Source organism: Pygocentrus nattereri, chromosome 4 (assembly GCF_015220715.1).
Source record: "Pygocentrus nattereri isolate fPygNat1 chromosome 4, fPygNat1.pri, whole genome shotgun sequence".
Lineage (NCBI taxonomy): Eukaryota > Metazoa > Chordata > Actinopteri > Characiformes > Serrasalmidae > Pygocentrus > Pygocentrus nattereri.
Genome location: NC_051214.1, coordinates 34,202,452 through 34,213,958, shown reverse-complemented (window position 1 = coordinate 34,213,958; position 11,507 = coordinate 34,202,452). Strand labels below are relative to the sequence as shown.

At 39.6% G+C, this 11,507-nt stretch overlaps 1 protein-coding gene and 1 long non-coding RNA gene across 2 annotated transcripts in view; both read right to left on the bottom strand.

The window, feature by feature from the left end:
• Window positions 1-4,069, bottom strand: part of chgb (chromogranin B) — a 5,012-nt gene extending 943 nt beyond the window's left edge. Inside the window, exons 1-4 of the mRNA XM_017683614.2 lie at window positions 3,824-4,069; window positions 2,365-2,411; window positions 2,178-2,271; window positions 598-2,000 (exon numbers count right to left, since the gene is read on the bottom strand). Coding sequence (XP_017539103.1) covers window positions 598-2,000; window positions 2,178-2,271; window positions 2,365-2,411; window positions 3,824-3,869 — 1,590 coding nt within the window. The 5' untranslated portion in view covers window positions 3,870-4,069. The remainder of the gene's footprint in view (window positions 1-597; window positions 2,001-2,177; window positions 2,272-2,364; window positions 2,412-3,823) is intronic.
• Window positions 4,070-6,697: 2,628 nt separating this feature from the next.
• Window positions 6,698-11,281, bottom strand: LOC108410503. Its single transcript, XR_001856488.2, has 5 exons — window positions 11,170-11,281; window positions 10,435-10,545; window positions 10,022-10,119; window positions 9,217-9,417; window positions 6,698-7,087 (listed from the first exon to the last, which is right to left on the bottom strand). It is a non-coding gene; the product is annotated as an uncharacterized LOC108410503 (long non-coding RNA).
• Between the last annotated feature and the right edge of the window lie 226 nt (window positions 11,282-11,507).

Sequence of the window (11,507 nt, the reverse complement as noted above, 5' to 3'; positions counted from 1 at the left end):
GGGAGATAATTAATGATTTTTGGTGCAGTCGGCACTGCGAGCTGTCTCAGAAAGGGAATGGCTTCGCACAGTGCTCTCGTTTTTCCTTGGATTTATCAGTTTCATACAAAGACTCACTGAACATTGCTTCGTGTCCTGCTTTAAGCGGTAGTGCTTTGTTTACTCTGCTCTACCCTTTGAAGCTCTAAAGCACCCTTCTCAAAATTATTAATGATTTTGTCATGGTTTTTTTGTTTGCAGGCTCGCAAGGGGTTGGTATCTCAGTCAAAGTTTATAAACATAGTTTTATACATATATTAAATCCTGTATATTTAGTAAAAGCCTGTATAGAGTCTGTTGACATATTCATGCTGGAGGAATTCTGGGAAATTGTTTATATTCATAGTCTTTTTATCTCATATTCATCATGTCTCAGAAATGGTAACTCCTTAAGAAAATAAAAAAAATCTTAAATTCTTAATTTGCTATTATTCCATTGTTTTTGGAAATATTCACACACTGAAAAGGGCAACTAGCATTTTCAGTTCACACAAAAAACAAGTCAATTGAGCAAAGTCAATTGATTTTGGATGAATCACTTATTTTATAAGTGCTTACCTCATCTGGAGTAAGAGCCCTCTGATGGGGTCCAGCCTTTTCTCCCTCAGATGAATCTTTTTCAGACAGGAGACCCCGCTTGTATCGGATGGCATTGGCAAGCTCCTCTAGTTTCTGTGAAGGATGCACACCTGCCAATCCCTCATTTTCCTCGGAATTCCTCTTGTACCAGGCTGGATGGTAGTAGCCTCGATAAATCCAGGGATTGCGCTTCTCATAAACTTCACCCTCTTTCAGCAGACGCTCCTCTAACTCATTCTTTTTCTTAGTCAGGTATTTCAGTGCTGCCTCCTTCTCCTGCTTCTCTTCATCTGAAGCAGTGTGGTGCCTCTTCTCCTCCTCTTGGCTGGGCAAATGGTGTTTGTTTTCGCTTATCTCTCGAGCAATTAGCTTCTCCTCTTCTTCTTCAGGTGAAAGGCGCTTGAGGGCCTCTTCCAGTGAGTCGTAAAGATGGTGCTTTTTCTCATTTTTGCTTGCCTCATCTTCATTCCCACCATGCTCGTAGTAGTGCTTATTGTAGTGGATCCTTTTTTCCTTATCTTCACTCCCTTCAGCATCCTCATATCTCTTCTCAGGTTGCTGCTCATCAGAATCCTCCTCAGATGATTCTCCACTGCGCTTGTGATATCTTTGGTGTTGGAACCAGTGACTGGGCCACCAGGCCCTCCTCTCTCTCTCCTCACTTTCCATGTCTTCAGATTCTTCGTCAGAAGCATCACCATCCCGTTTGTGATGTCTCCTTTGGTGGTGTCTATCAGGCCTCCAGTGCCGTTTAGCTCTCTCTTCTTCTTGTTCTTCTTCTTCCTCCACTGATTCCTCTGACCTCTTCTCTTGAGTGCTCAGTCCAGCAAGATTTTCATCCGATGACTCATCATCCCGCTTGTGGTGCAGCTTTTTGTGATGGTACCTGTGAGAAGGTTTCCAGATTCGTTTCTCTCTCTCTTCACTCTCCTCATCTTCCTCATGATGCCTTTTTTGGTTAAAACTTGGGAACTCTTCCTGGCTTCGGTCATAGTCTGATTCATCACGCTTTTCTTTGCTTGTTAGATGGTGCCTTTTGTGCTCGTAGGTTGGAAATTCTTCTTGGCTTCGCTCCTCACCTTCATCCTCACGCTTCTCTTTAGTGGAGAGAAAATGGTGCCTCTTTTGAGGGAATTCCTCTTGGCTCCTCTCATCATCTGGGTCTTCCCGTTTTTCCTTGCTTGTTAGAAGATGGTACCTTTTGTAATAATTTGGGAATTCCTCCTGGCTCCGTTCCTCATCCGTGTCTTCGCGCTTTTCCTCCTTTGTCTTGAGAAGCTCATTAATGACTTCCTCTTCCCTGTCATCGTGTCTCTTCTCCTCTTGCTCTGGAGGCAGAACATCTTCCTCACCCTTTTTCACCGGGGAAGAGTGAGTGGAACCTGTATGGAGATGCAGAATAATGAGTACGATGTAGTCTGTTCAGACCTGTACTGTGTACATAAAGTCCCCCGAACATACAATTAAAAAAACATGCACCAACTTGTTTGGTCTCCTAAGATTCAATTGTTTGAGAATGCAGCAAACTATCAAGATGAAACAACGTAAGAGTTACTTGCCTGCCTTGAGAATTTCTTTACATTCTGGTTGCAGTGGAGTGCCATCTGGTTTGGACAATGCCTTAGAAATTATCTGGACCAAACAATGGGTGAGCTGAAATGAAAGGTGGACATTTTATTATTTTAGAGAAATGCTTTTGTCTTTAGTGTTTGAATAAAATATTAACACAGACAAATTGAGGCATACCAGGTTTTCCTTTCTGCCATCTTGTCCAACTGGTAATGACTTGTTGTCTGTGATTTGCAACAAAGAGTTTGTCAGTGAGTTCAAGATTAAGTTCAGCCAGATTCACTGGTTTAGTAGCATGTGCTATAATGACAACATCTGCAGAAGTCACAATCAGTAAATCAGCCATTAGAGAACAGCAAAGTAGCCGCATCACTGCTGAATTATGTAACTAGGTGTCCAGTCTTACCTGCAGAGGGCCAGTATGGGTGCAGGTTTTCAGTCCAACAAAGCAGGAGGTCACATGATGAAATGTTTGAAGACTAAGGCCAACTGATTAAACAAGCAGAATCAGCTGTGCTTCAGCTTGTTTAGACTGAAAAACCTGCAGCCACACTGGCGCATTGCTATGATGGGACACCCCTGGTATAAGATCAAGACATGATCAGAAAGTACATACAGAAATATTGTAAGAACCAGCAGCTTATGCTAAAACTGTTATTTTTTCCTGTTGATGATAGTACAGAATATCATCGCTGTCCAAAGAAAAATGTGTTCATTTTTGCTGATTTTTAGTTTTCTGCATCATCAGTATTTAATAATGAATGGATCAATAAAATAATATACAAGGTTACACACGTGTACATATGTGTATGTGTGTGTGTGTGTAATCACTGCTGGTGGTACAAAACCTCGTACCTCCAAAATTCTAGTTTTGCAGGACAAGGAAAAAAAATGTACGTTACCTTGAATGTAAGCCAATGGAACCAGAATTTTTTGTTTTGGTCCATTCTTCATAAAATGTACACACAATGTAAAGGGCAACAGACATTTTCAAACTATGCCAGACACTGAAAAACAACAAAAAATGGAGATACAAGGTTTTGGTCCGACAGCAGCGATGTATACATATATATCGTCACTGTCCAAAGAAAACTATGTGTATCTCCATTTTTGTTGCTCTTTATTTTTCTACATCACTTCAGCACACCAGCTGTCCTTTTAATGTTGTGTAAAAATCTTGATGAATGGACCAACATAAATGCTCTAAAAATCACTTGGAATAAAATATCTTTACATTGACTTACACCCTACCCCTAACTACCCTGACTTACACTGAAAGGTAAGAATTGACTTCTTCTGTGAAGTTGCTATTTTGGAGATACTTGTTTTTCTTTGTATAGCGGCGATATGTATAGTAACGTGCTATAACGACCACATCTGCAGACAGAATGAGGGAATCAGCATCACTGCTAAGTTGTCTATAGGATATACATACATACATATATATCCTAGATATATATATACGTAGATATAGATACAGGTATAGATGTCCTAGAACCGCAGCGCAAACCAAACGGCTTTAGAAATGACGGGATCGCGCTGCTTCAGAGTGTCGTGCCGCTGACCATGGTGCTGAAATTTGCGCTATCGCCTGTGTAGTAGTGAAATGAAAAAAAGGCAAAATCCACTCACTCACCTGCAAAAAGGGACAGAGCCACAACGAGAAGGCACAAGAACTTCATGACGATGTAAACGGTGCCAAAAAGAAAGATTCTTCTACCCGAAACGGGGAGAAACAACAACAAAGCGCTGCTCTTCTCCCGCTGAGCGAGCGCCTTGTTGTACCTCTGCGCGCTCGCTGCGTCTGTTTTGAGGGCAGAAGGAGAATGAAGTGATCGTGGGCTGCACCGCCAAGACTTGCGTCATGTCCCAAGTGAAGCGCTGGCTAGAGCCCGTTTTGTACAGGAAACAATGGTAATTGGAAAAACGTAAGTATTAAATATTCATGAGCTTTTGCTTCCAATGAAAACGAAGTGTCAAAGAACATCCATCGTTCAGTTGTTGAGTATGTCGACGCGTCCGTTTAAAAGAAGAGACGTGACATTTCAACATTTCATGATCGAGGGGTTCATTGGATGCTACAGCTCTGCCATTACTCTGAAACAAGAGAGCTGTGGTACTTTTTCAAGTTTCATGACAGCAAGACAACTAAACTAAATGGGTCATTGTAGTGCGCTGGTGGTCACATGAAAGAACTGAAGAAGTGAGAGTGTTTTATGCCTCTTCTGAAGCACTTCTCTTATACAGTCTGCAGATTCTCGCCTTTTATATTCACTAGTTATCTCTTATGTAATAACTTTTCCCCCATGTGGGCTCAGCCTGACAAGAAACAGAAGAAATATGAAGAGAAGACTGCATGCTGTGTCGCCCTGGGGAGCCACTCGCAATGAACAGATTATGTCTGTTTCTCTTTGTGCAAACCTCAGTACCAAAAAAGTTAGGACAGTGTGTGAAATGCTAATAAAGGAGGGCAGTGATTTGTAATCTTTTTTGACCTGTATTAAATTGCAGGGCAAAAAGACCATATTTGATGTTTTGTGGACTTTATTTATGAAACTCTACCCTCATATCAAAATGTTCCAAAGTGAGCCTGTTTACCATTGTTACCTTTCCTAATGACAATTAATAAGCATTTGTGCACTGAGGACACCAACTCACTCAGTTTTGAAAGCAGAATTTTTTTTGCATGTCTTCATTGTCGTATATTGTGCTTCATAAAGTGCCACGTTTGGAAAGAAACTTGGACATCGCTGAAAGAGACATCATCCAGAAGGCCGCATATGTTACTTCATGTGTGAATATATCTTTCTGCATTAATGGTACCTTAACAGATCTGTAAGTCACCCAGGCTGTGATAGGTCCCAGTTTTTTAACTTTACACTGGTAATGATCTGGATGGTCCATTTTTTCTTTGGTCTGGAGAGCACAACATCCATTATTTACATAAACATCAGAAAGGTTGACTTCTCAGACCACAAAACACATTACTATTGTTCAGTCCATTTCAGTCAAGCTTGCAAGTAAAAGAATCTGCATTTCTGTATATTGTTAACATATGGCTTCAGCTGCACATACGAAGTACTTGCATCTGTGGTTGCTGCAATGAAGTGTTTATTGAGATCAGTTTGGTAAAGTATTCCTGAGCCCAAGTGATGATGTACATCAAAAAAAGTGTGTTCTTTAGTGCAGAGCTGCTTGAGATATTGAAGGTCACAGGCATTCAGCTGCATTTTCAGCCTTTCCCTTTATTCACAGAAATTTCTCCAGATTCCATGAATATTTGGATGACACTATGCTCTGCAGAAGGTGAAGTACCTAAAATTCTTTCAATTACTCCTAGAGGAACATTTTTCTTAAAAGGTTGGATTATTTATTGACAGTTTTTGGCTAAATGTGAGTCTCAATTATCTAATAAAACACCATAATACATGTTTTTTGTTTAAATACAGGTCAAAGTGGATTTAAATCACTGCTTTTTGTTTTATTTGAATTTCATATGCTGTCCCAACTTTTTTGGAACTGGGTTTTGTAAGGTGTAAGCCCATCTTGGCTGTACTCTTCTGTTCTTCAGTCCCACACTCTACAAATTTGGCTATGGATAGTTTATCTGACGCCTTCTGACTTCATAGTCTTGATGTGCATTCCACAACTTTGGAACCAAGTGAAATACATTATATGTAAGAAACTTTGCAGACATCTCATCCAATATTTCTTTAAAATCAATGGTATTAATAGGGAGTTTGTCCACTGTTGCTGCAGTAACAGCCTCTGCTCTTCTAGGAAGTCTTCACTTTAGATTGTTGGAACATTGCTGTGAGGATTCTATTTGCAGTCGGCCACAAGAGCATCAGCGTGGTCAGGTACCGGTTGGATAATCAGTTCAGAATCGCAATTGCTAGTCCAGCTCAACCCAAAGATATTGGATGGTGATCCATCACTTCAGAGAACTCAGTTTCATTGCTTCACAGCCCTGTTCTGGGGGCTTAATACCCCTCTACACTGTAAAAAATAATCCGTGTAATTTACGGTAAAATACTGGCAGCTGTGGTTGCCAGTATTTCACCATAAAAAGTAAGGTGATAATGTATAAGACATTATGGTATATTTTTTTGGCAACCGTAACTTTCACAGTTAAAAATTGTTGTTTGTTTAAATTGTTTGTTTAAATTGTTTGTTTGTTAAAAATTGTAAATCTGTTTACGGTAATGTGCTATAAACATAACAGCTATATTATAAATCTGTTTATGGTAAACAATTTTAAAAACAACAAATATATTGTAAACATAATTATGGTATCTCATAGTGATGGACACACTACAACTGTATTATATATTACAGTACTTTACTGTAAAGTTCAACTTTACGGTAAATTACCGGCAGCTGTGGTTGCCAGAATTCCACCGCAAAAACGGTACAACACATAAAGGGTTACAGTTAGTTGGCAAAGAATTTACAGTCAACTACAGTTTATGATAAACTACAAAGAAAATAACAAATAAAGTCTACTGTAAACAAATGTACAGACTACTACAGGCAAATATTAAGAAACTGTTTTTACATTTACAGATTCTCTATGACAATCAAATTAAACTGATAACTCCCAGTACACTCACAAATTAGTGTTGAGTTCTTGAAAAAACAGCATACGTCCATATATAGGTTAATCCATGGTGGAATGAAAAAACCTCATGGAAAAACAGTCACTTGCCCTGGTTGATCAAAAGTAATGCGTCACTGAGTCCAGACTTGACTGAAGAGGGTGTTCAACATGGGATAGACTCTCACATGGACATGATGTTCAAGAAACTGGAACTTCAAACATGTATTGCCACCAGTTCTGCTTGAGGATTCACATGTTGCCCATCAGGTGTTTGTTCACTGTGGGCTGGCACCATCGTCTCTGCAGCCATAAAACAGAAAAAAGCAGTTTGATGTAGTTCTTGAGCATGATGCTACACAGAGATAAAACGACAGTTAACTGTTGTTAAGCTGAGCTTCCATGATGTATACATAGGAGAAAACAGGAACCATATTGCAGAAACTTCTTACCTCTGAAATCTTTTAGACCCCATGACAATGTAATACTGCAAAACGCTGCTTTCACTGTGAGATGCTTTTCTTTTCTTAATCTCAGACACTGCAGACTCAAACTCCACCATCCCCTTTTATTACCGTCGTGTGTTAATGCTGGTGATAAAATATTACATTAATGATGGTAAATAATGAGAAAGATTTGTTTGACCGTTTTTACATCATGGTCAGTTGCTAGGTAATAGGCATAGCAGTTGACTGTCAACTTCAACTGAGTAGGTTAAGATTTCCTAACTTGAGAGATAAAGATAAAATTTGTTTCTGTAATATGACTGTGAAAAATCTTAACCCTCAAATCTAAAAGATAGGAAGTTTCTGTAATATGGCACAGCATTCTAGATTATAGTTTATAGTAGACAGAGTATCAGGGCAAAAGGTAGAAACAGATGTCATTTCACATTTGAGCCTATTCACAGCCCAACCTCCGCTACTCATGTTGTCTTTCCTTTTCCTCCATACCTTTCTCTTTCTATTTATGGTGAACACTAGAGAAAGGTATCAATAACTGGTATTAAACTGCTACCTGTTCCATTCTGGTCAGTAAGGGAAAGACGTTCAAAAGTGTGGGCTTACTTTACTAAATTTAATGATAATGCAGGTAAATGCAATACATTGTGTTATTTAGGTTCTCTCTGAAAGGGTCACTGGTCTGGTCCATAACTGAAGCTTTTCATTTCAAGTCTGCAAATCAGCATTTACAGCCAGGAAAACAAACAGCCTAAAGGCTAGAAACAAAAGCACCTGCACTCATAGTGTTACTATGGTGATAATTTACTCAAGTACAAGTAAAAGTATTAGTAAACAAAATTAATCGAGTAAGAGTAAATAAGTAATTTGTTGAAAAACTACTTAAGTACTGAGTTACTTAGCTACCTTTTGGTATTTCGGCTGTCAGAACCTGAACATATTTCTGAGCTGATTTGGTTATATCATTGGAAAATCTGTACAGAAAAACACTAAAGCTTTCCAGTATTTTAGAATCCCTGAAACACTGTGCAGAGGTTCTTATTGTTTAATTGAGTTCATTTAAGAGAAAAAAGGCAAAATTATGAGTAGATTCCTTCATTAATGAGGTCATTTTAGTTCTGCTGCCCGCCAATCAGCTCCCTAGACTCTAGATTATGTTAACAGGTGTGAACCTCTTCGCACAGTAAACACATTCACAGCCTTCAAACTGTGTATTTTAACTGATAATATATTTCACTAGTAATCATGGTGATCATTTTATACAGAATCAGACATTATTGTTGTATTAGACAGTTAAACAGCTACACAGCCTCTCACAGTTAAAGACAAACACCAAGAGAGAGGGGGGGTCGAGAGAGACAGAAAGGGGGGGGGTCGAGAGGCAGAAAGAGAGACGCGGAGGACGAGAGAGAAAGAGAGGATGGGGTGCAAGAGCGGCAAAAAGAGGAGAGAGAAAGAGAGAGAGAACCAAGAGAGAGGGAGAGATGAGGGGTGAGAGAGGGGAGAGATAGAAAGAGGGGGGGACAAGAGAGACAGAAAGAGGGGAGTCAAGAGAGACAGGAAGAGAGAGAGAAAGAGAAGATGAGAGAGAAAGAAAGAGCATAAGAGAGGGGACGCAAGAGAGACAGAAAGAGGAGGGGGCTTCATAATGACTTTAAAAAGCTCAGTTTTAGTGCTGAAATCTGTGCCTAACTGACACAGGCTCAACATTTTAACATCTGTCAGCCATCAATGATGGACGATGGCATCGCACATCAGCCCAACACTAATAAGTTGATGAGGTGAAACAAATGCTGATGATTACTTAGTGTGGAAATGCATCAGTTTCTACCTGCCACCCTATTTAATTATATTATTAATTATAAAAGTCATCTAACTACATGCAAAACTACATTCCAGAGTGTTGGTTTCTTGTATGTAGAGTTGTGCTTGCATCTATCTATCCCTACACTGAACTATATCACCACTTACCTCTAATTACTCTTGACAAGACTGGTGTCCAAGACGTTGGGTTCAGACATGAATGCAGAGCGGTGGGATAGAGTCCAATACAATCAAGGGTATGATGTTCAGAAAATGGGAACTTTAAACAGTTTCTGTCATAATTTCTGCTTGAAGACAAGCAAGCAACTTCTCAGTCAGGCGTTTGCTGTGGACTGGCAAGGGTCCTCTCTGCAGCCAGAAAAAGACAAGAAAGAAAACATTACATAACACCACCACCACCAACAACAATACTACAAACCCTTTTCCAAAAAAGTTGGGACGTTATTCATGCTATTTTCCATGACAACACTGGGAGGGCCATCTTAGTTTACTTTGTGTTAGAACTTCCGGTGCGACAGCGGATACATTGATAGTGATTACAAGCACAACTACAGCAAACATATAAAATGACTAGCATAATTTGTTCTACACCATCTACACCTTACGACAGTACAAAGTAATTAAAAATGTCGCTATAAGTAACCTCAGGCCACCTTGTCATATCATCCACCCACTGTGTTATTAACCTTGGGGATGAGACAGTGTTGTCCCATTCGAACTTCTTACTGCTTCTCTGGTCTCCTCCCAAGTAACTGTATTAATTTTGGTTAGTTGACCGGAAGCTCTAACACAAAGGCGGAAGAAACACATGCTTGAAAGTGGGTGTGACGAAATACAGTGAATATATCGTTTATCATTTGCACAGTACAGTACATTTTGGGAGGGGGGGGGGTGTCAAACAAACATTTAAGTGTGACACTAGTTTAAAAGTCTTTCAATTAAATGTACTCACTCAATGCTGAGTGTTGAAAACGCTGATGACATATCAAAGTGCTCACCATCACACATTCCTGCAAAGCTGACAGCCTTGCCTTTTCCAGCTGCACCGTGCTGAGGAGAAAGTTAAATGATTTTGTCATGTATGGATAGGAAGTTCATGAAATGAATCATCAACATAAAAGTTGCAATCTATTAAAAAATACAGCATGTATTTTTTAGGTTACCTTGACCCAAGTCTCCATAAGGAACAAAATATGTGTATTCTGCTAGTTAATAAAGTCACTACAGATAAAATATTTATTAAACAGTGATCAAAACTGTGACTGAGGCTGAGACTCACAATGGATACACATTGCTTGCAAAAAGAGATGAGCCTAAAGCCTTCTGTAGTTAAATTAATGTACACTGAACTGTACAACAACTTACTACTATTTATCCTTGCCAAACTGGTATCTGATGAGAAGTGCAGAATAGAAGGACAGCAAAGAGGTTGACGAAATCCATGTCAAGTACAACCACAGGTAGACGTAATAAGACCTGAAAGAAAGAGTAAGAAGATAAAAGGCAGGATGGCATACATCCTATTAAGTGAAAGATGAAATCATCTCAACCATGAACTGTTCTCCATTTTCAGTTCACAGGTTGCAAATTACAATCAAATGGCTAAACACACAGCAAAAACAGCCAGGTCTCCCAAGTGGCTTACCTTGTAGAACACATGTACACATTGTTATTACAGCAACTGTGTTTCCTGTCTATTAATACTGCATCTGTCCAATAAAGCAGAAATGCCAAACAAATCATCTTTAAAAGTTAAAATCATAAACAGCCTGCTTTTGATATTTAAATGTATTGTAATCTCGTTTTCTGGGTGCCACAAAGGATAGCAAGTTGTTACTTCCACGTCTATAACAGAAGCAGACACACCATGCCTCCGGTAAAAATGAGCCTTAAACGCCCCATAGCACAAAACTAGCTAACGTTCAATGCAAAAGACCTGGCTACCGTTACACCGTTAACCGTTACACCGTTAACCGTTACACCGTTAACACTTGCCAGCTGGCTAATTAGCTAAGACAACCGTAGCTAACGTTAGGTAAATTACTTAACCTGACCCAGCTAGCAAACTTAAGGTAATATTAACGTAAAGTTATTACAAACCCAAATGATCTTTCGAGAAAGCTTTTACTCTCAGACTGAAACAATTTATGTTGACGTGCTTCCCTCAGGAACACATTCTTCTAAGCCCATGAGATACAGGACGTCGTGCCGTCAATGCTGCCAGCGTAATCCCCACAGAACAGCAAAGCCAGGCGCGCTGAAATGGCGGTAACTGCGAGGTGATGGGGTCAAAAGTTCGTTTGTCGTTAGCGTTGCACAAGAGTATCTCGTCTCCCTCTCCGTTTAAACGAGGAGGTTACCCTGTACTCTGAAGTAGTGAGCAGTTGGTGAGCAAATATTTCTTAAAGCCACTTATAGCAGTGGTTTACGGGCTTTAA